At 35.4% G+C, this 25025-nt stretch overlaps 1 protein-coding gene across 1 annotated transcript in view; it reads right to left on the minus strand.

The window, feature by feature from the left end:
* stw (straw) overlaps positions 1-25025 on the minus strand; it is a 68492-nt gene that overhangs the window by 19211 nt on the left and 24256 nt on the right. The window contains exon 2 of the mRNA XM_017138041.3: positions 20368-20857. Within this exon, the coding sequence (XP_016993530.2) occupies positions 20368-20857 (490 nt within the window). The remainder of the gene's footprint in view (positions 1-20367; positions 20858-25025) is intronic.

The following is a 25025-nucleotide window of genomic DNA, read 5'->3' on the forward strand; positions in this document are numbered from 1 at the left end:
GTTGTAAAAGTGAGAAAAAATTCAAAAATGCTGGCATAAATGGCATCGTTAAAAATACACGCCTAAAAACCGAAATTAGTTTTATGACTTATACTTAAAGATACATCTTTTAGTCAACTAACAAGACCATCAACAAAAAAATCAATCAATAGTTCGATTTTATATCGATTTTTTACGATGGGAAAACGGGGTATTACAGCTCTGTTAGAGCCCTGTTGTGTCAGTTAACAGCTGTAAACGGCCAAAAAAACACCGTTGTCGCAAGCTTCAAAAATGCATATCAAATTAATTTGCTGGTGGATTGTATTGATCAATAGCTTGTTTTCTTTGTCAAAGCACCTTCTACCAGTAGAAGTTATCAAATAAAAACACCTCTTAACGAGGTAAAAAACTAGTGACGACCGCACCTTCAACATACAAAAGTTCTGATATCAACATTTGTGACAAAAAATTATTACACTCGTCATTAAATTGACTTTCTAATCTTTTCTCATTCGGCCCGCCCTAGCAAACTATTCCAGCCTTTTTCCCTTTACAGGCATTTTCTATCGCAGCGTGACGAATGAGAAAAGATTAGAAAGTCAATTTAATGACGAGTGTAATAATTTTTTGTCACAAATGTTGATATCAGAACTTTTGTATGTTGAAGGTGCGGTCGTCACTAGTTTTTTACCTCGTTAAGAGGTGTTTTTATTTGATATCAGAAGTTTTTGTTTGTTTACATTTGCTCTCATAGGAGCTAATATATACATTTAAATTTAAATTGGTCAATCATAATTTTTAAACTATTGTATTTTAACAAATTAAGTTAAAAATGCGTTGAAGTATTTCAAAATACCTTTTAATCGAGGTATAGCACATGTAGAACTTACAAACTAACGAAATTTAGCTATTTTTAGCTTTTTCCCGCTAAAGTAGCGGCTTTTTCCAAAAGTCGTAGAACAAAAGATTCCTATATGGAACTCTTAAGTGCAAATTTACTGATTCCATGACCCTAAAATACAGTTCGGATACCCTCCCACAAAATTCAATACTCAGGGAGCGTTAATTGTTCGAGCTGGCAAAAGTGGCCATTTTCGAATAAAAATAACTTTTAAACGTGACTTTTTACAGTAATGTCTTATATACCAAAATTTAAGGAATCTCAAGGGCTATACAGTTTAAGGTTTTAAAGAAAATCGTTAGAGCCGTTTTTGAGAAAAATAAAAAAAAGCTAAAAAAAAAGTTTTAAAAAATTGTCTTTTGTTCATATTTTTTTAAGTATTACATTTACACAAATTGCATATAGAAGGCGTTTATAGCATTTAAAAATACCTTTCAAACGAGATGCAGCACAAGCCTGTAGCTTTAGTAGTATAGAAGTTACGGCTTTCCGAATTTTAGCTACTTATAGCTGTTTTCCCGCTAAACTAGCGAGTTTTTCCAAAAGTGGTAGAACAAAAGTTTTTCATATCGATGTGATGAACGTCATATCAAATTTTCAAAACTTAAAAAACATGTTTTGGACAAACTGACAAACTGACAAACTGACAAACAGAATTAAATTTTCATTTTGGGAAGAAGAAGAAAATCTTATTTTGGCTATAACTTTTGAACGGAGCGTCGGATTTTGACAAATGACCCCTCATTCGACGGGTATTTTCAAAAGGAATACAACTAAAACATTTCGAGGGGGCATTTATCCCCACCGGCCCCAACAGCTCCAAATTTTGAAATTTTCACTTTTTCACTTTCACCGCTCTCTCTCCCAAGCCAATTAATTTTCTTAGAGTCTTGGTATGCAATCCTGTTAGTTTTCGCAATACCTTTCGATAGGTGTATCATTCATTATGATCGGACCATCACAGTAGATTTTCATTTCTTCGTGTATATATAGTAGTCGCCTTCGCACACTCTCCTGGTGCGCTTCGTCACTACATGGACTGCCGTCCATAGTGATAAAAATAATTTCGGTTTTTAGGCGTGTATTTTTAACGAAGCCATTTATGCCAGCATTTTTGCATTTTTTCTAACTTTTTCAACTTTGACAAAATGTAGCTTCTAAATTAAGGAATGGAACTCAATGCAGAGTATAAGAAAGTTGGAGGCCATTATATTACCTGTAAAATGAGTCATTTATGGTTGAAATCGGTTAACCACAACTAAAGTTAGAAATTAAAAAAATGTCAATAACGTTTTTTACACTTTAAAAAAAATTGTATCCATAAAAAAAATTGTATGTGCCATTTTCTTAATCAGGAAGACGTACCTTACCGGAAAACAAAGGTTTTATTCATGGTATATTTCATCGATTTTTTTTTGTAAACTGGTGTTATTAGTCGGAACACCAACCCGAGTACAGCGTTCGCACTCCCTTTAGCTGAGTGACGGGTATTAGATAGTCGGGACACGAACCCGACTATAGCGTTCTCTCTTGTTTATTTTTTTAGAGCAAGGCACACGGTATGCCTTGAAATTAAGATAAGGGTACATATTGAATCAATCCAGCCTTATGACTATAAACTTTATCAAATAAAAACACCTCTTAACGAGGTAAAAAACTAGTGACGATCGCACCTTCAACATACAAAAGTTCTGATATCAACATTTGTGACGAAAAATTATTACACTCGTCATTAAATAGACTTTCTAATATTTTCTCATTCGGCCTGCCCTAGCAGACTATTCCAGCCTTTTTCCCTTCACAGGCATTTTCTATTGCAGCGTGCCGAATGAAAAAATATTAGAAAGTCTATTTAATGACGAGTGTAATAATTTTTCGTCACAAATGTTGATATCAGAACTTTTGTATGTTGAAGGTGCGATCGTCACTAGTTTTTTACCTCGTTAAGAGGTGTTTTTATTTGATATCAGAAGTTTTTGTTTGTTTACATTTGCTCTCATAGGAGCTAATATATACATTTAAATTTAAATTGGTCAATCATAATTTGTAAGCCATTGTATTTAAACAAATGAAGTTAAAAAGTATTTCAAAATACCTTTTAAACGAGGTATGGCACATGTCTGTACCTTTAGTAGTGTAGAACTTACAAACTAACGAAATTTAGCCATTTTTAGCTTTTTTCCCGCTAAAGTAGCGGCTTTTTCCATGACCCTAAAATACAGTTCGGATACCCTCACACAAAATTCAATACTCAGGAAGCTTTAGTTGTTCGAGCTGCCAAAAGTGGCTATTTTCGTATAAAAATAACTTTTAAACGTGACTTTTTACAGTAATGTGTTATATACCAAAATTTAAGGAATCTCAAGGGGTATACAGTTTAAAGTTTTCAAGGAAATCGTTAGAGCCGTTTTTGAGAAAAATAAAAAAAAGCTAAAAAAAAAGTTTTAAAAAATTGTCTTTTGTTCATATCTTTTTAATTATTACATTTACACAAATTGCATATAGAAGGCGTTTATAGCATTTAAAAATACCTTTCAAACAAGATGCAGCACAAGTCTGTAGCTTTAGTAGTATAGAAGTTACGGTTTTCCGAATTTTAGCTATTTATAGCTGTTTTCCCGCTAAACTAGCGAGTTTTTCCAAAAGTGGTAGAACAAAAGTTTTTTATATCGATGGGATGAACGTCATATTAAATTTTCAAAACTTAAGAAACATGTTTTGGACAAACTGACAAACTGACAAACTGACAAACTGACAAACTGACAAACAGAATTAAATTTTCATTTTGGGAAGAAGAAGGAAATCTTATTTTGGCTATAACTTTTGAACTGAGCGTCGGATTTTGACAAATGACCCCTCATTCGACGGGTATTTTCAAAAGGAATACAACTAAAACATTGCGATGGGGCATTTATCCCCACCGGCCCCAACAGCTCCAAATTTCGAAATTTTCACTTTTTCACTTTCACCGCTCTCTCTCCCAAGCTAATTGATTTTCTTAAAGTCTTGGTATGCAATCCTTTAAGTTTTTGCAATACCTTTCGATTGGTGTATTACTCATTACGATCGGACTATCACAGAAGATTTTCAATTTTGCGGCTATATAATAGTAGTCGCCTTCGCACACTCTCCTGGTGCGCTTCGTCACTACATGGACTGCCGTCCATAGTGATAGTATAAAGTAATCCCTATTCAAAACGGGACGACTCTTCGGCAGCCAAAATGGCTTGACAGAAAAATAAAAAAAGAATATAGGGGAAAGTGGGGCACTAATAGGGAGAAAAGTTTGGAGCGCAACCAATACTGCGACTATGACCAATAGTGCTACCAACCTGCAAAAGTCATAAGAAATAATTTAAAGACCATGTGTTATTATAAAGTACCCTCAACCATTTTCACCACAAATGAAATTTTTGAAGATTGGCTAAATACTACGAAGATTGAAGACCAATAAAATATTTAGTAAGAGAAACGCGTTGGGCATGAAATTGGCCTTTTTCTAAAAAACTCGCGAGCGACTAATGTCCAATAAAGTGTCCCAAACAAAGACGATTTTCAGGAATTTGACATTGACGGAAATTGGTTCGTAATTTCTTCAACTGATGGCGCTTTAAGCTTTAATTTTTAATGCTGCCTTCTAATGTTCTAAGGAATCTTTAGTAAACACGGCGCGCAATTTAAACGAGCCGTTTGGCCACTAGGGCCACATACTATTGATGCCCTTAGACTATTTGAGCCCCCTTCTTCCCTAATTAACACAGAGCTTGGTCCAAACTAAATAATTCATTTACATTTTTTTGAAGTGAAACTTTTTTATGCGCGTAATGGATTTTCGGGGACGAAGTAAAACCGATTTATGGCCGTCACGAAAGACGTACATATACCTGTCTCTCTTTCACAGCTGACGAACGTTCTCTCTGTCCCCTTCTTTGCTCTCTTCGCTCTGAGCGCGCTCGCACATGGTGCAAATACATATGGGCGGTTATTTTACAAACCGAACGGATTTGGCCAAAAAAATTTCACACTTTGGAACTTTTTTTACGCATAGGGAAGAGTGGGGTAATTTCGTCAGCATTTTTTCAAAGCTATTTTTGGTCCATCTTGAGACACGTTATCATATTTCTATTTTTATTGTTGAATGCGGTTAGCACCAAGCTTTAAAATGTGGCATTCCCCTATTTTTTTAATTACCTTGGTGATTTATAAAAAATTAAAAAGTAAAACCAATATACTGGGGCAATCTCGCCACATAGGGGGGTAAAATCGCCACACCATTGGGGCAATTTCGTCACCTAAAAAATTTAGGGAACTTTACGCCTGTAAGTATGCTACACTGATCAAGCGTACCATTTTTGTTGACGTCCTATATTTGTTGCTGCTGCCGGTAGTCTGTTCGTTAGCCAGCTCGTCAAATAAAAAAATATGTATTTAAAATAGGTGCGAATTTAGCATAAGGTGACGAAATTTCCCCAGACAGTACTTTTTTAGAAATAATTATTTTTCTTCCGAAATTAGGCGCGAAGTTAAAAATCACTAACGCAGAAATGCACATTATAGCACTGTGTATTATATAAAAAATCGTGTATCTTATATCTTTTGAATTGTGGCATACAGAAAAAATTTCGTCGAGAACTAAATGTAGCTTTTGAACTGTTAAAACACATTTAATATTATAGCTTAATTATCTTGGACTTCTGTGCAAAAAAATGCATTGGTTGTGTCATGCCGTCTTGAGGGACTGAAACAAAAAAATTATATATTTTTAAGATTTTTAAGATTATGGATTCCGAAATATTGCAGGTGACGAAATTGCCTCTGTGACGAAATTACTCCACTCTCCCCTACTATTCCGAAAATTAGTAAACATATGTATCAGGATTTGGCCGAAAAAAAATTATTTATTTTTTTTAAATTTTTTTAGTTTGGTAAAAAACGTGAATTTTGAAAAAGTACCCTCTTATTGAAAATCTGAATCTCCGGTTGTAATAATCCGATTGACTTGGTGTCTTTTGCATTAATTCCTCTAAAACCTCTTCTTAAAAAAAATTACAAAAAAATGAGTTTTTAATTTATTAAAAAAAAAAATAAATTAAGATTTAAACAAATTTTTTAAACAAGTTCCCAGAAAAAAAATTTTTTTTTTTTAATTTAACTTATGCGTTATATTGTTAGTTTCAATTTTAAAATATCGAATTTGTTTTAACAAGGCCTCGGCTTCTTTCCAATAAAAAAACGTCGCAGCATGTAGGTCTACTCTCTCACTCTTATCGGGTCCTTATGGAATTCATGTATTCTCATTGCTTACTAGTCATTTAACAATTTTTAATAATTAAAAGTTAACTTTTAAGTGTTTTGACAATTTAAATTAAATTTTATAATTTTTTAATTTTTTTTTAATTTTTATTATTTTTTTTATAATTTTTTTATTTTTATTAAATACATTTTTTTAAAAAATTAAACAAAAATATTTTAAAATGTTTAATAAATTACAAAATACAAAAAAAATTAAATAAAAAATGTTTAAATTTATTGTTTAATAAATGGAGGGTTGAATAAATAATTGTAAGTTTCTTATAGATTAAAAAATTACCTTTTCCTTTTTGTTATTCAGAAATTGACAAAACACTTAAAGTTAACTTTTAATCATTAAAAATTGTTAAAGGACTAGTAAACGATGAGAAAACATTATGGAATTCAGGAATTCAAAATCCGAAAAGAGTGAGAGAGTAGACCTACATGCTGCGACGTTTTTTCATAAAACAAAGCTGAGGCCCTGTTAAAACAAATTCAATATTTTAAAAACTAAACAAGGCTCACCCTTTTTGACAAAAACCGATTAATGCCCTTTCCTCACCAAAACTGAATGTAGCATTTTGACATTTTTTGGTATATGTTACATTTTTCCCATATATTTTCAAGTGGTTCTAGAGGTGGGAGAAAAGAGCATAACAACAACAATAAAATGATCCCAAAAAAGATCTAATGTGCATGCATAGCTTAAATAATAAACAATAAAGATAATGCAATATATAATGCAAAAAACAAAAGCTTAATAAAAGATTCAAATCTTTATTGTCCATGGTCAATACATTTGTTCAAATCCCCTGCTGGCGGATGTTAGTATTTGAGAAATTATGCCCATATTTCAGGTTTTGAAAAATGTCTTCCTCATGAAAAGCTTTCAACGCTTTCCTTTATGTTTCCGGGCCTGTGCCTTTTCTCAAGCTGTTTCTGAATTTTCAGCAGAAAACACATGACAAAAATCAGATAATTTTTATTAGCATTGAATATTTTGAATTTAAAAGCAAAGTACATCTGTTTTCGAAATAATAAATGCTGAATGCTAAATGCTGTCCCGTGCGGACAGGAAATAGCATTTTTTTGAATACCGAAAAATTACTACAGTATGTACATTAGTGAGGAAATGGCATAAAACTGACATTACAAACTGTTGAAAATTTATTTTAATTAATTTTAAATTTAATTTTACCAATTAAAATTAAAATTAAAATAAAATAAAAAAATTAATTAAAATAAATTTTCAACAGTTTTGTAATATGTCAGCTCTAATTGTTAATTGTATTAAATGTTAGATATAAGTAGGGACCTACATATTTTTCATTTTCATTATACTTCATTTTGTTTTGTGACTAGTGCATTAATTTTTACATATTTTTCATTTTCATTATACTTCATTTTGTTTTGTGACTAGTGCATTAATTTATAAGGAATTCCTTGTAGCACTAGGAAGTAAGAAGGAAATAAAATTAAAATTAAAATTAAACTAACAACATGAACAACCCGTCAAAAACATTTTTTAAAATCTTAATTTGTTTTAGACGAATTAATGCAAAAGACACAAAGATAATCGGATTACTACGACCGGAGATTCAGATTTTCAATGCGAGGGTACTTTTTCAAAATTCATGTTATTTTATTAACTAAAAAAATTCTAAAATGTAATAATTTTTTTTCGGACAAATCCTGATACACGTGCTTACTAATTTTCCGAATAGTACACGTAAAAAAAGTTTCAGGCAAATCAAAAATGTGACCCAAGAAAAGGTGTTCGGTTTGTAAAAGAACGTTAAATATGTTTACCTCTCTGTCTCTCTTAAGCGATAGAATGAGATATCTAGATAGAGACTGGCACAAATGACGTCCTCAAAAGAGAGTAGCTTTTGCGTTGAGACCACCTTACACATATAGTTGCACCATGCGCTCGCACAAAGTTGAGAGTTTGAGAGCAGCGCACAGCTTTCGACTTTCAAAGGTAAACAAACCGATCGAGAAGATCTTTTGGCAGTCTATTTTTTTGGCATAAACTCTAGTTTTAGAGATACAATTTAGAAATTTTTTATATTTACTATTAAGATAAAGCTGTAATTTCGGGTTTTGTTGCTTTTTGAATCGGACCATTGCTTTCATCCACCGCCCACGCCGCATATTCAAATTAATTGGCACGGATTTTAAAAAATTTGTATTTGTATTGGTAAGACGGTAAAATAATTTCGGATTACGTTAATTTTTAAAATTTGTCAAAAAAAAAAATTGCTGACATGTACAAGAAAAGTGAAATATTATCTAAGAGCAGATGCCAAAGATGCTTTAACGGGGTCCAGCTTCTTTATATTTGAGCCCTTTGGAGCCAGGATTTTCACTTGACTTGTCCCTTTCCATTAATTCAATTTTTAAGATTAATGAAAGCAACTTAGATTGTTTTTTTATTTAAGAAAAAATTTTTTTTATGTTTATAAGTTGCTGGATTTAAGTCATTTTTTTGAAGAAACGTGCAAAAAGTTGCAAAAATTATTAGTTTTGCGATATTAAGGATACATTTGGTAATAACTTTGCGTTTTTACCTTTTTGCAACTTTGTGCTGTTTATAAGTTGTACACCACGGAACACAAACAAACTTTTTAGTTTTAAGCTAAAAAGATACACATTTAAAACAGTTCACAGTTGGACAACAAGCCATAATAATTAAAACATGTAATCTAAGATACATTTATAAATACCTTTGCTACGATTTGACATGATCAGAAATAATAAACCTTTTTGTTGCTCCACAAAATAAGCACTGAAAGTTTGCAAAGATTTTTCACTAATTTACGCACAGAACAAAGTCAATCGAACAGCTGACTTTGTTCCCTTATCAACTCTATAGTGTTGTTAGTAAAAAAGCTTAGATAACTGTTCTTGGCTAATTAGGGTATGTAAATTCACAAAATATTTTTAATTTTTAAAAATAATTTGTAAAATAAGTTGATTTAATGCCAAAAAAATTGACTTTTTTCCCATAGTGCAGCGCACACTGGGCCAGAAAGTTAATTTTTTGGCCAAAAATCTGTAATTTCTTTCCTAGGACAGTTAGAAGGATGCAGTTTTTTGCGTTTTTTTCTTAAAAGATTGAACTTTCCAACGAACTAAAAGTAAAATTTCTTGGAATTTTATATGATATAGATAATCCAGACCAAAGTCGGAAAAATTTACGTACTTTTCGGTTTTTTATTTTTAAAAAACTAACTAGAAGACGCACTTCTTCCATTTTCGAAAACAATAAAGTATGAGATAAAACAAACTAAAAAAAATTAACATCACTAAAAAATATTATGTCATTTAAGATTTATGAACCGTTAAAAAGTGAAACTTTCGGAGGCTCCCACATCAACGTTTATCAAACAATCGATTTAAAAAAATTTCTATTTTTTTGTTCTTGTTACCTTTTAAGTTTTATATAATCAAATTATGTAAAAAAAATTGTTTAAAAATATTGTTTTTTGATTTGTTTAATGTTAATTTGACATATTCTGAAGTCATCACAAAAGTATGCTACATTTTTATTTGCATAGTCCTGATTAAATAGATAGATATAGGTTTGGAAAATACCATAATCGATTAGTGTACGTAAAAAGTAGATTTTAGATGTTAGTCACACTAAAATCAAATTTTTGAGCGCAAAATGTTCACCAAAACCTGAAGAAATAAAGTATGGCATACTCTTGGGCTCTCTTAGCTAAGCTCTTCAAAATAGCTCGACTTCGAGTTAAGCCTTCAATTAAAACTTAAATTACCGAAAACTCAACGAATTTTTTTTTGACGGAATGAACTGATTTGGGGATGGCACTCGAAGGCACTCGAAAAGCAAAGTACTCATTTGCTGAAAAAAAGCGTAAAAATTAACAATTACATTTATTTTAGCAAACAAGTAAGACATACGAGCTATATTATATTTTTTACTTGTTGAAAATAATCCCTTCTGCAAGTTTCGGAAAGAAGTCGAACAGCAACATCAGCATCTTTGACTTCTAAATTTTTTTTCATTTCCATCAATATTTTATGAATTTTTCACTTTGAAAATATGGTAAAAGAAAACTACTTGCCCGAATTCTTTGAAACTTTGGCATAAATTAGTTTAATGTATTATAAAAAGGATCCCAAACTCAATTTGGTCATTTTCTTAAAAAAGAAAAACGTATTTTTGGCCAAAAATCTGATCGGCTGGCCCAGTGTGCAGTGGTCGAACCCCTGGGATGACGGGAGCAGGTCATCTTAGCGGTGATACAGCTCAGAGAAAATCGGGTAAAATTAAAAATTTAAAATTTAGTGAAAACGAAAAAGTGGTATATCTTCCAAAGTTTTGACTTTTTCAAAATTCTAAAGGGTGGTCAATCGTGGACAAACGATTCCATGAAAAAAAATTTGAAAATTTCAACTTTTAATTTTGTCGAAATTCAGTGAAAACTTAAAAGTGGTATATCTTCTAAAGTTTTGACTTTTTCAAAATTCTAAAGGGTGGTCAATCGTGGACAAACGGTAGACAAACGATTCCATGCAAAAAAATTGAAAATTTCAACTTTTTGATTTTCGAAAATTTTTGAAATCCCATATTTTCGAAACTGGACGTGGACAAAAAAAACTAAAAGGTGGTCAAACGTGGACAAACGGTGGACAAACGATTCCCATATTCAAAATTCGAAATTTTAATTTTACCCGACCCAGCTTCTCTGAGCTCGGTGATACCACTGCCATGACATGTTAAGAAAAGTTAAGTCGAACCAGTGCCGTTGTCGAAGCAGCCTCGGACTCGGCGAGCATGCTACACAAAGCCGAAACGAGAGATATCCAGTTGCCTTAACCAGATTCCAGTTCCCCCATGGGGAGGGCTGAAGCGCACAAGCGAGAGTGCCTCCTAGGACATTCCGGTGTGCAAGCGGAAACGCGGACCCGAGGAGGCAGGCCCTTCCCACCTAAAGAAGCAAGAAATCCCAACAGGAATGTTATGGTCAGCGCTGTAGTTAACCGACAGCTGATCTTGTCGCGCATCGACAGAGCGAATAAATTGGGAAGATGACGAAGGCGCGCTGGAAAATCGTCCATGCGCGCCTCCTAGAGTCTTTCTTTGCTCGGATGGAGGAGCCACCCAAATCCTGAAGTGCAATGACGATCCGACCAGCAAGTGACTGACGCAAACGGTCTGCCAACTGTATGCGCTGTACCGCAACGGCGAATTCAAAGATTCTGCTCAAGGCCAGCCCACTTCCCAACGAGGGGGCCAAAGTGTGGTTCTCCAAATCAACAAGGGGGCGAAGGATCTGCTGTACCCAAGAATCGGGAAGATAGCGGCATAGGTAGCGTCTACCTGCGTCTCAAGATGCCGCCCAGGACCTCGCTTTGGACGACTCGGAAGACGATGAAGATGGTGACCTAACGGTTATACCCAATCCGTCGAGCGGAGATGACCCAGCCGACCATGACACTGAGGGTGCTGCCCTGAAGCAAGGGCCGGCCTTGAGTGCCTCGGGCAATATCGGGGCCGGACTAAGGTCCTTTAAGTCACCAACGGTAAGCAGAATCAGAAGCGAGGAGCAGCGTAGCCTCCTGCGACATGGCACACGACCACCCGGCGCACAATTTTAAAATTACAATCTGAAACCAAAAATTTTTTCAAAGCCTACCTTCTTAACATTAAGAAAATCCATCTATTTGTATGGCAGCAATATGAAGGGACGTTGGTAAAATTATGATATTAATATATGTGCATAATATCAGTGAGTAATTGAGTTGTGCAAACTTTCAGCTTAAACATGTAAGAATTGTACTCATTGGAAATATAAATAGGGTTTTTCTAAATTCGCATAAAAAATATATATCTTGGATATGATGAAAAGGAACAAAAATGTTTCTTCGGGTAAATTAAGTTGGTTATGAGATGAACAATCTTGGATAGGTAAGTTTCTTTTATAGGATGAAGAACACAGTCAAAAACGCGATACAAAATTTCTAATAATTAAAATTCATCAAGTACACATTTAAAAACGTGTAAAGTTGCACGTTGTTCTTCTAAGCCGTTCTCGAGACATACTAATTTGAAGTTTGAGAACATTTTTTAAGTTCTTAACTTCAAAAATATATAGCGCCCCTAAATGGACACCAAAAAATTTCAAAACAATCACATATGGGCATTTCCAGGAAAAAGTCAACCAAACCCCAAATATTAAATGTTGGCGGAAAATTTTCTTTTTTGGTTTAAAAATAGCATTGGTATCTATATTTTGTAAATCAATAACATTTCCTTCGAAATTAATTTTTTACACGAAGATATGCGGCTTTCAAACACGAGCAACACATACTGTATATCTCAGCAACATTTTGTTGCGTTTTTGTAATATTGCTACGCCTTCTGTGGAAGTCTAAAGATCAAGCAACCAATACTATAAATTAGTTTAAGGCAAATGCTATCAGGAAAAAATTAAGACTTCTTTAATATTAATGGATTATATGTCTTAATTGAAGTTTGTTTTTTAACATTTTTAATGTCGCGTCCGTAATCAAAAAACCAAATTTTTTCTTTTCACTCGATCAATTTGCGACACCTATAAACCAGCTCTTATGCCTAAAGCAAGGATAGTTGGAACAAATTAATTATAATTTTTTGAAAAAAAAATTAGCGCGTTGATATTTTTAAAGAAATTTTAAAGTCTGTCGCGTCCGTAATTTATATTTTGTATTTCCAAAAAACAATTGATCATAATTTTTGTGTAGCTAATTGTTTTATTTGCTGCTATGAAAAACGTCGATGGCCTTGCTTTTCCTTGTCATTTACTTTATATAATAATATTTGTATTATTCACAACAAATTTTGCTATCGAAGAGAAAGCACTTCTTTTAGATACTTTTAAGATTTTTAAGATGGAAAAAAAAGAAAAAAATAGAGCTAGCGCGAGAAAGTACAGGGAGAAATTGTCTTTAAATCCCGATCGTTTGGAAAAATTCAAAGAAAAAGATAAAAAGAGAGAATACCGACTGAAACTAAAGAAAATGATGGAGACGGACCCTGAGTTGCACTTAAAAAAAAAGGAAAAGGATAAACTCCGCCAAAGAAAACTTCGTGAGAAGAAAAAAAATATGGCAATCGACTTTCATACAGCGTATAGGAGTAAGCAGTCCTTGGGAAAGGCAGTAAAGAAAATGGAAAAATCGTTGCCAAACGACATGGAAAAGAAGAAGGCTGTTTTAGAAGCGGTAGGGAAAAAGTATTTAAGTTGCAACAGGATTGAAGATCGAGCTCAGACGTCTGCTGATTTTCAGAAATTTTCAATGCTTAGAGACTTTTACCTGAAAGACGACATTAGTGTTCAAGCTGCGGGCAGAAAGCATACCTTAAACCTTAATGGGAAATTTGTCGCAAAACGTTTCATGATTTTGACCGTGTCGGAAGCATACGAAATTTATAAAAAAGAATCGAAGTCCCCAGATTTAGTGAGTAAATCAACATTTTTCCAGCACAGACCACCGGAAGTTCAACTAATATCAAAGCTGCCTCATAATATGTGCGTGTGTATGTATCATGCTAACATTGGATTTTTGTTGGAGGGATGTACTAAAGTTATACCTTCCTTCCCTCGTGTCTTTGAATCGTTACTGGAATCTATTTGCTGTAACATAAAGAATGAAGAATGCATGCTCAACAAATGCCTGAGATGTGTAAAAGATATTGTCGAGGAACTTATTCCGATTAGCTATCTCAAAAAAATAGATGAAGATATAGTGTGGAAAAAGTGGCGTAAAGTAGACGACAGGTTAGCATTAACAATGACAACTGCTCCTTTTTCGGTTCTGTTGGATGAGTTTCAAGCGCTTCTACCTCAGTTTAAAACCCACTTTTATATAAAACGATCTCAGCAAAGCTATTTTGAGGCTAAGAAAGCGAATATAGATTCAAGGGAAGTAGTCATCCAAATTGATTTTGCCGAAAATTACAGGCTGATCTCTCAAAACGAAGTCCAAAGCGCACATTTTAACTATAAACAGGTTACGATATTTACTTGCGTAGCTTGGCTTTGCGACAAAACTTTATCATTTGGAATAATTAGTGAAAATTTAAGCCACAATAAATTTGACGTTGTCTGCTTCTTAAGCAAACTTTTAAAAGTGATCAAGGAGAAAGCCGGCACATTCGAAAATATATTTATATTTTCTGATGGTAGCAGCTCGCAATTTAAAAATAAATTTATAGTCCGTAGTTTGGTAGATTTTGTTTACTATTTTGGATGCGTCAAAATTGAATGGAACTATTTTGCCACGTCCCATGGAAAAGGAGCAGTGGATGGCGTCGGAGCAGTCATTAAAAGAAAAGTTTGGCAAGTAACTAAGTCCCAAAATAAAATATTATCAAGTCCCTTTGAATTTTTTCAATGCGCTCAGGAAAATTTACACGGAATAAACCTTATCTACATTGGCGCCAAGGAAGTGGAGGAATTTTCACTACCACTACAAGAAAAATGGAAAAATGTTGCACAGATTCCAGGAATAAGAAAAATACACTATGCATCCAGTAACAGAGAATTAGACATTTTTGTGGGTGTCACAGCCTTTTCAACAAAAAACAAAATTTAATATAATATACTAAACGTGCAACATAATTCGTAAATAAACTTATTATTTAAAGATAGGTATATATTCTTTAGCAGGTGTATTTTGATTAAATTTCTGCGTTTACTAGAAAAATTTAATTTAATTCTAACCACTTAGTCACATAGCTTTCATAGAACGAGCTATATAAAAACTATGTTTCAATTAAAAAGAGGTGGATAACGCTAAAATATTTTAACCAAACTTTAAAGTAGGGACTTTAGTAACACGTAAAATAGCTCTGCAACATTTTGACAAAATAAAAAGTTGCAATATTTTGTTAAGTAGCAACATGTCGCGTCCGTAATTGTCGCGTCCGTATTCTTGCACTAGTTTTAGAAAAAAAACCGCTGAATGTTTTGCCACCGAACTTGCTTTGATGTGCGTGGTTACTCAGCAGGTATACTGGAAAAAAAATTCGCCCTCTAGTTTCGCAGAATTTATGGTTTTTCGAAAGTTTTCAAAATTGCAGTTCTATTTTTGTCGCGTCCGTATTTCACTTATTTAATTTTATTTCTAAGAACTGGCTGGACAGATAATCTTAATTTTTTTAGCATAAATACAAGAGCGTCTAAGCTATCCAACAAAAAATTAAAAAGTAATAAATGTACACTGCGTCACTCTTATTTTTAGAGTTTAAGTTGAAAAAATGTCGCGTCCGTCACCCTGGAAATGCCCATATGATATCCAAGCCAAACTCTACGAGGTACCCGAGTTTGAAAAAAATCTAAAATTTCATATGCACAGTTGAAAAATTCTTACACAGCTCCAAATTTCGAAATTTTCACTTTCACCGCTCTCTCTGGTGAAATTGAGAACTAACACTCATAAGAAATAACCTCCGAGAATTCTTCAAATCGCTCAAAATCCTACTTTGGAATTGCAAGAAGTAATCACGCAGGGCACTGAGAAGCTCGCGGAGTAACTTTTGCTCCAGCATCGAGAACGTCCCGAACAGCAAGACTCAGCAAGCTGCTGTGGATAAAAACTACCATACAGTGTCAGCTAAAACACGACGAAATACAGTGATGGGCCTCTTCATCCACAGCACTTATGCAATCGCACTTCTCAGGATGCACGGATGTCCGAGACGCCAGCCTAGGACATAGCAATATAGAACGCCCCCAAACGATCTAAAAACACCTACGAAAATTAACTGGGCCATAAACCAGGACCATAAGGCACCAGGACTAGACGGAATATTTCCAGCGGAAAAGGTGGGAATGCGGACAAGACGGACCTCATTATCTTTACTAAGAGATACAAGGTAACGAAATGGTTATTTAAAAAATAAAAAATAACTGATATATAGACAAACAGCTTAAGTGTAAATTGAAAAATGCTTATATTTTAATATTCTTTTGTTTAAAAAAAATTTAAAACATGGATATTTTTGGTTCCGATCTATCTCTTGGTCTTGGTAGCAACCCTTTAGCTAAAATTAAAATACCCTCTGCAAAGGAATATTTATGTTAATTTTTGTACGTGTAAAAACAATTGCAAATATATGCCAATCGAATAAAAATGTCAATTTTTAATCAACAACAACTAAAAACATCGATGTTTGTTAGGGGGGGCGTAGAGATGACGAACGATAAAAAGGAGAATGTACCTGTTTCCCTCGGATCGCTACAAAGCGCCCTGGAGGAATACCAATACTTGCCGAGTCTTAAAAATCATGTGCAAGGAGCGCAATTATAAACTCAGCTACTATGTACTGCATCTACCCCGGAAACTGCAGACTGATAGTGGGAATTTCATAGGACATTGTTTGGCCGCATCACACGCAACCACACTCAGAATACTCAACAGTCGCACCTGCAGAAAATGCGATGAATCGGGGGCCATCGAAACCCTAGAACATCTCATCTTCAATTGCGCAGCTCTCTCATGAGCAAGAAGAAGATACCCCGGTGTCCTAGTACTAGAATCACTTATAGACGTCTCTAGATGGGAACCAGGCTAACTTCCTGTCTTCGCCAAAAAAAACATCGCGCGAATTTTTAAAAAAAAATTTCTTTTTTGAATAAAGGGGCAAGCCACATTATTGTTTACTGCGCTTAAGCTGAATACGACTTTTTTACTTATATTAATAATAATTAAATATATTTTCCCTGCGGGCGTAATGACACTTTCCTGTGTGTCATAAGGCCCACAAAAAAGCACCTGCGGGCGTTATAACACTTTTGAGTGTGTCATAACGCCCGCGGGGGTAATGATATGCACCAATGCAATATACCCGCTTACTAAAATGTTTACCTTTTTAAGCTCATTTTTCAATTTCACAGAGATTTAAATATGGCTGTCTCGCTCTTACCCTGATTTATATTTCGATTTATTTCCATGTATGAAAAGTACAAAAATTTGCATTCTAAATCAGAACTTTGTCCAAAACAAAGCAAACAAGAAAGGAAGTTACCTTCGGCCAGCCGAAGTTTATATACCCTTGTAGGTATGCCTACTTAAAATGTTATTTTTACAATGTCAAAAATCAAAACGCCTACTTTCTACAAAGTCACAACGGTTTTTTTTATTATTTTTCGGATTTTTCCTATGGGAGCCATAATATATAGTGGTCCGATCCGGCTTGTTCCGACATATGTACTACCTGCTATAGAAAGAAGACTTTTGGGAAAGTTCCATCGCGATAGCTTTAAAACCTCTAGAACTAAGAAATTAAAAACGTTTACTGAATGTTCAGTAGAGAAACATACATGTTTACTCGCATTCTATAGGATTTAGGAGCAGACAATAATATCAAAATAGCGGTTTTATTCGTTTAATAAATCCAATAAAATGTCCTCATGAAAACGCTTTAGATCGAAATTAAAGCATACAATGAACAATAGATTCACTCACAATAGGTTTACTCCTCACCGAGTGCAGTGTGTTAAAATGCTAGACTGTTGAATTATAAACTCAACTTCTAAAAATGACCTCGAGTCCGCTAACGTACTCAATAGTAAACATAGGTCGATCAAAATCACTAATTAACAAAAAGGTAGACACGCCCTATAACAATCGCATAATGCAAATTGCATTAAAAAACAAGAGAGAACGCTATAGTCGGGTGCCCCGACTATCAGATACCCGTTACTCAGCTAAAGTGCGAAGGAGATAAAAACTTTGATCCGCCGTAACTTTTTAACGAATGGTCCGATTTAAAAAATTTCTTCTACATTTCGATAGGTATTGATAAACACCATAAAACTGCATTTTTACTTTTCCGAAATATTGAATTTTTAAAATCGTATAGAAGCGATTGTGGGCGTTAGAGGGGGCGTGGCACCATTTTGAAACAAACTTGCGCTGCGTAGGAACTCCTAGAATCTGCATGCAAAATGTCAATCTTCTAGCTGTTATAGTTTCCGAGATCTCAGCGTTCATACAGACAGACAGACGGACATGGCTAGATCGACTCGGCTAGTGATCCTGATCAAGAATATATATAGTTTATAGGGTCGGAAACGCTTCCTTCTACCTGTTACATACTTTTGCACGAATGTAGTATACCCTTTTACTTTACGAGTAACGGGTATAATGAGTACGTTTCGAATACAACAATTAAGTAATTAGTTGTTGTTATTCACGTCTGAAATTGGAAAACAGATTGTTTCCAAAAAGACAACGAATATAGCTTTCACACGCTTTAGAAGTTTAGCGACGAAGCTTTGACGTAAGTCACAGCTATAAGTATGTAATGCTTAATTACATATTCCTAGATGTGGTATAAATAGAAGTTTCGACGCTCAGGTCACATCCTCTTCTCGTGCTGATGAGGTAGCGTTGACGACCTACCGAAATTTGCAAATCCCAGAAAGTCCGAGGTTCACTCCTCACCGAGTGCATTATGTTGAAATGCTAGATTGTTGAATTATAAACTCAACTTCTAAAAATGACCTTTACTCCGCTAAAGTACTCGATTCAAGGAATAGTTAATATTTGTTCCATTTAAGATTTAATTTTCAGGCATCTTTTTTCATCAGAGAAATTTTTAAAATTTTGGGATTTTTAACTTTTGCGTAGAGTTCCAAAGACATGGGCAATGGTTGACAGTGGGGTCTATTTTTTAGGAGTCCCGTAATGTATTGGGAGTAGATTTCAGCGAAAATAATAAAGGTTAGTCCAATTATATAGGCCACATAATTCAAAATGTCGGCAATGTCGGTTTTTTTGTATTCTTAGCTATACCGCGGAACCTGTGGGTGATGGGACATAAGATTGTATGGGACTTTTACTCAGGAGCACCCAATTATCATGGTAAACTAGAAATGGTTCGTGGAAATTTCACAAAGTTCAGTTTTGTGTTCCTGTGTTGTTGCCCTGCAGGAAAAATGCGAACTAGTCTGAAAAACAACTAGTTATACAACTAATATAAAGCAACCGGAATTTGTCTGAATGCATTTGGACTACTCAGGGTCTAGAAAATTAGTGCTAGCTAAAAAAATTATTAATTTATATACATATGATCCAAAAATATAGCCTAGAGTGTAAATGTCCTGGGAAATTTAACACTAAACAAGTCAAACACTCGAGGTCCTCGGTTCAATCCCCAGTCTCTGTACATTTCTTTTTTGTTTACTAGGTGATGCTTTAGTTTTATTTTAAACTTTGTTTAATTTGTCCGAGGCAATATATATGTGAAAAATCACTGTTTTTGAATTATGTCACACTAAAATTCATAAACCATCTTAGGGCATTACAAAATGTGATGCGTGTATGGCTCAATCGGTTAGTGTGTCTACAAATCCAAAGGTCCCGGGTTCAAGTCCAAGAGAGGGCGACTTGCCTCAAAAAAAGTAAGTTTGTTTTAATTTCATTTAATTATTATTTACTGTATTTGATAACATAGTAATTATCAGAATTCCTCTAGGGACCGCGCCTATTATTGGCTACTAAATTAGGAGAGCGTTAAGTTAGGCATCGTCAAGTACTAGTGAAATCCAATCACTTGATGGTTTAGAGATTAATTTTTAGCTTTCTCGTGAAAATATTTTTTTTAGTGTAGTTTAACAGCTGTAACCGTAAATTGGTTAACAGTCACTAGTGCAAAACTAGAAATGGACATAACTTGAACTAGTTAACTTTCCTGACCCAACTCGTATTTTACTGGTCCAAAACTGATTCCGTTTGCTGCAGGGTATTGATCGGCATGGCAAAGTTAGACTCTAATCTATTGAAACAGACGGACAGACGGACGGACGGACAGACGGACGGACGGACAGACGGACATGGCCAGATCGACTCATCTAGTCATGCTGATCAAGAATATATATACTTTATAGGGTCGGAAAGGTCTCCTTCACTGCGTTGCAAACTTCTGACTGAAATCATAATACCCTCTGCAAGGGTATAAAAACGAAAATTGTTCTGATATCCCAGGAACAGCGCTGATCCCAACACACACGAAATGCGGCCACTTATTTGCAGGAATCTCGTTTTTGTGTATTTTCTTTAACTGCAAGGGCAAATAAACTTCGGATTGCCGAAGTTACCTTCTTACCTTTAGATCAAAAAAAGATTGGTGTTATAAATTGCAATTAAGAATCATCAAATCATTAAATACTTACGCGCCAAGCACTGTGTAGTACTCCAACGTAAAATGATAATAGCAAATTCTTGGAGGCTCGCCTTCACGACAAGCTCTTGCACATTCATCAGGAGCAGATAGTGCAGGATTGCGTCGCAGCTCGGCAGTCGCACTAGTGGAGAAATCTAAGTGTCGGAATGGAGATTTCGGATTCGGTTCTACGACTGTGCCTGTGATCTTATTAGCTGGATAACGAGCAGAGGTCGGTAGACTTCCGCGTGAGTTTAGGTACCCGCTTCCAGCTGTCAAGGATGGCTTACTACCAACAACGTTCGAGGCGGGTACGCCAGTCCCAAGACTATTGCTATTCAGTGGAGCGGGTCCTGGAAGGCTTGCACCTATAGAAGGGTGAGTTTGCACAAGACCATGTGCTGCAGAAAAAAATGTTGAATCAAATGCACCTGAGCTACTGGGAGTTGCCACATGTTGCTGCCAGAAGGACCCCGATGGTGACAGATCGGCTTGATTTTCTGCAATAAATATGACAAATAATATATATAGACAAAAAATGTAAAGTTTTGAAAAAATTCAGTGTTTATTTTACGCTGTGTAGTTATTATATTATAGTACACCCTTAAGCATCAGTATATAAGAAGTGCAAATGGAAAGTCTGGTATCACTGCGGACGGCAGTCCACGTAGTGAAGAATCGCACCGGAAACGATAATCCAATTGAAACACGTGATAAGACAATCGAAAGATATTATTATTCTCTTCAAAATATAATTCAAAATTTCTTTAGAATTTAAATGGTTTAGGGGATAAACTTCCGTTTAGCTCCTACGCCCAATTTTGTTCAAACTTTCCATATTGACGTGTTTTTGGGTCCTGATTACGAGAAAAAAAGTCAAAGTTGGCGCAAATGACAGGATCTTGAAAAATAACGGTAAAAATCGTAAAATTTTCGGTTTTGTGCTATTTTTTCGGAAAATATAAGAAAAATTAAAAAATGTTTCAGGCAAAAAGAGAAGATAATTATAAAACGGATTTTTTGTGTATTAATCATTTTCTTCGTAACACTAAGGGTTTTCGAAAAAAATGTAAAATAAGTATTTTAATTAGGTGGTGAACATTTAAAAATACTGCAATATCCCGCCATAAAAATGGCGTCAGATAGTTTTCGATTAGCCGATAACAGCATTTTACCTTCTAATCTAGCGATGGACCTATTTTGACTTTTTATACGATGTATCGTGTTCATGTTCCGCGAAAAAGCGAAATGGAACGGATGAACTGAATGGAAGCTGGATAAGCTTTTAAAGAAATTAGTAAGTTACGGGCGAGGAAAGCGCCGTAGGCAAAAATTTTTTTTTTCAAAAATCGCCTTGTTCTTTTTTTTTTTTAATTTTTTGCCTGCGAATTTATAAATGATTTATAATATTTTTTTGGTCATACATTTTATTTCCGTTTTATAATTTGTATTTTATTTTGTTTTCTAAATTTTATATTTAAATACGAGAACAGAAATGCTCTTCTTAAAAAATTCTTCTTAAAAAATCGCTAATACATCGAGAGACATCGATATAAATTTTGACACACCGATATAACATGAAGCTTTCGTGCGATATATCGGGCAAAATGGCGCAAGTGTGCTACAACGGTTTTTTATTTTTAAACATTGTGAAAAAATAATCTTATTTAGCGTTTTTAACGAAAACTATTAGTTTTACAGAAAAAATGTATAAAACTTAAAATATCTATTTAATAGCTTTCATTTCTCCTAGCTAGATTTTTGATTAAGTTAATATTTTAGAAGATATTTAAGAAAAAACAGTTTTTACCGTTATTTTCCATGATCCCGTTATTTGCGCCAACTTTGACTATTTTTCCCGTAATCAGGACCCAAAAACACGTCGATATGGAAAGTTTGAACAAAATTGGGCGTAGGAGCTAAACGGAAGTTCACCCAAAGTTAGTAACCAACAAAAATTAAATGAAATGAAAAATAAAATTGTCAAGAAAAGCCATCATAAATTTCTTTTTAATATAAAAACTTCGGCCAGCCGAAGTTTATATACCCTTGCAGGTATGCCTACTTAAAATGTTGTTTTTACAATGTCAAAAATCAAAACGCCTACTTTCTACAAAGTTACAATGGTTTTTCTATTATTTTTCGGAATACTCCTATGGGAGCCATAAGATATAGTGGTCCGATCCGGCTCGTTCCAACATGTGTACTACCTGCAATAGAAAAAAGACTTTTGGAAAAGTTTCATCGTGATAGCTTTAAAACTGAGGGACTAGTTCGCATAGAAACGGACAGATGGACATGGCTAGATGGACTCGGCTATTGATGCTGATCAAGAATATATTTTTATATGTGGTCGGAAACGTCTCCTTCACTGCGTTGCAAACATCTGACTGAAATTATAATACCCTCTGCAAGGGTACAACAAGTGAGCACGCTGTACTTGGGTGCCCTGACTAACAGTGCGAGGAAAATGAAGATATAAATCTTTGATCGGGCATAACTTTAAAAAATTTCGCCTTTCGATAGGTATAAATTTTTATAAAGGAGACATTTTTTTTTTTACGTATGCATTTTATTTATTGGATCTTCTCTGAATTCAGACTAACAATAAGTATATAAAATCTTAAATTAAAGAGCTATCTAACAGTCAAGATGACTGACGCGAGATTAAGGGGCTCTAATAACTATTGCTGAGCTGGAAGGTCATTTCGTTGCAATCGGGTCCGGTATGAGACCCTGGCTAGGCCCCTGGCGAGTTGGTTTGGATGAGAAGTTAGCTTGGTGTGGTAGGACGCTTTTTGTTTTGATATTTCGTCTTTTACGGGCAGAATGCCAAGATCTCTGTGAATGTTGTCGTTCCGAACATACCAAGGTGCCCCAGTGATAGTTCTCAAGATTTTTGATTGTGCTCGCTGGATAATGTCGATGTTGCTGCTGCTCGCGTTTCCCCACAACTGGGAGCCGTATGTCCAAACTGGCTTAAGCGTTGAATTGTAGAGCAGGACCTTGAAGACCAGGCAGAGGCGGGAGCGAGCATTTAAGAGCTAATGGAGGCCAATGGATTTTAGTTTTAGATGCATTTTTTTAGCTTCGATATGTTTCCTCCTGTCTAGGTGAACGCCAAGGTACGTTACATCGTCAGCTTGTGGAAGTGGCGTGTTATGCAGAGTTAGCGGGGGACACGTTTGTCTGTTAAGAGTAAACGTTATGTGTTTACACTTTTGGGCACTTATTTTTATACGCCAGTCTGATAACCACCTCTCCACTACTAGTAGTGCTGTTGCCTGAATTGGGCATTTGGATTGACTTATGAACGCGGTATCGTCTGCGAATGTGGCAGTAGTTAGCCGGACGTTCGTGGGAATATCTGCGGTGTAAAGGAGAAATAGAGTTGGACCAAGGGCGCTACCTTGGGGAACTCCAGCCTCAATAGTGTAATCGTCGGATGTTGTAGTGTTGCATCTCACGGCGAATTCTGTGTTGTAAAGGTACGATTCGACGATGCGACGTCAGCCTCCAAGGGTGCTCGATTAATTCCGGGCTTTCAAGAAGAGTTATTAGCACTGGTGAGTGGTCCGATGATAGATCCAAATAAACAGCGGCAATGGCAAGGTTGCAGTTGCACAACTGTAATTTTATCGATGTAGCTTGCAAATAACTTTTCGCAAACCTTTGGCGAAAGTGCGAAAGATGCGGTCTTTTATTAAGATGCCGGTTCCGCCATGTGCTTTACCATCTGGATGATCTGTGCTGTAGAACGTGTATCCCCGTATTTGAAAATTATATTTGCTGGTGAGATGCGTTTCTGCCAGCAACATAACGTCGATGTGGTTTTCGTTCAGAAATTGCCCTATTTCAGGTTTATGCCGTGAAACTCCGTTGGCGTTCCACAAAGTTAGACTAGGCATAGTTTAACAAGGGTTTGCATGGTGGTTTTCATGAGGGACATAAATTCCATCATATTATGTTGCAAAGTGATCATCATAGTTTCCATGTCACTTTGGGGATGTCCCATGGCCTGCGGGATGTTATCCATTTTCGGTTCTATGTGAGCTGTGCCTGATTTTAGAGCACTGGCGTAAGAAATGCCGTTGGTGGTAACTGAAGACCAAATGAAGACCTGGCTGCTTTTGCGAAGAAAACTTCCGGTGTCGTTTGTGATCTCATGTAATTGTTCTGTGTGTTCTGGGAGCGTGCCGTTGTCGTTCGTTGCATCCGACTTTTCATTTCCTTGTAGACTGCACAGCCTCTGTAGTTTGCTGTGTGTTTTCCTTGGCAGTTTACACACATTTTAGTAAGGGAGTCTTCCTTGTTGGCAGGGCAGGGCTCGGAGTCGTGGATGTTTCCACAAGCTACACATACTGACCTGAGGGCGCAGTAACCCCTGGTGTGTCCGTATTCCTGGCAGTTCGTGCATTGCACTGGCCCGTTCCGTTTGTGCGGCTCTTCTACTGTGATCCTACGATGCATCAGGTACTGAAACTTGTAGATCGGGTGCCCTGCGTTTTTTTTTTTTCAAAGTTCTGCTGTCTGACTCCATCTCGGCCTTGAATAGTGGTTGCGGCTTGTTGTTTTTGTTCATAATGTTTATAACATTTTTTGCACAGAAACCGTTTTCTTTTAAAGCCTCTATATTTTCGGAGGGGGTCACATCGGGTTCTATTCCCT

Source organism: Drosophila takahashii, chromosome 2R (assembly GCF_030179915.1).
Source record: "Drosophila takahashii strain IR98-3 E-12201 chromosome 2R, DtakHiC1v2, whole genome shotgun sequence".
Classification (NCBI taxonomy): domain Eukaryota; kingdom Metazoa; phylum Arthropoda; class Insecta; order Diptera; family Drosophilidae; genus Drosophila; species Drosophila takahashii.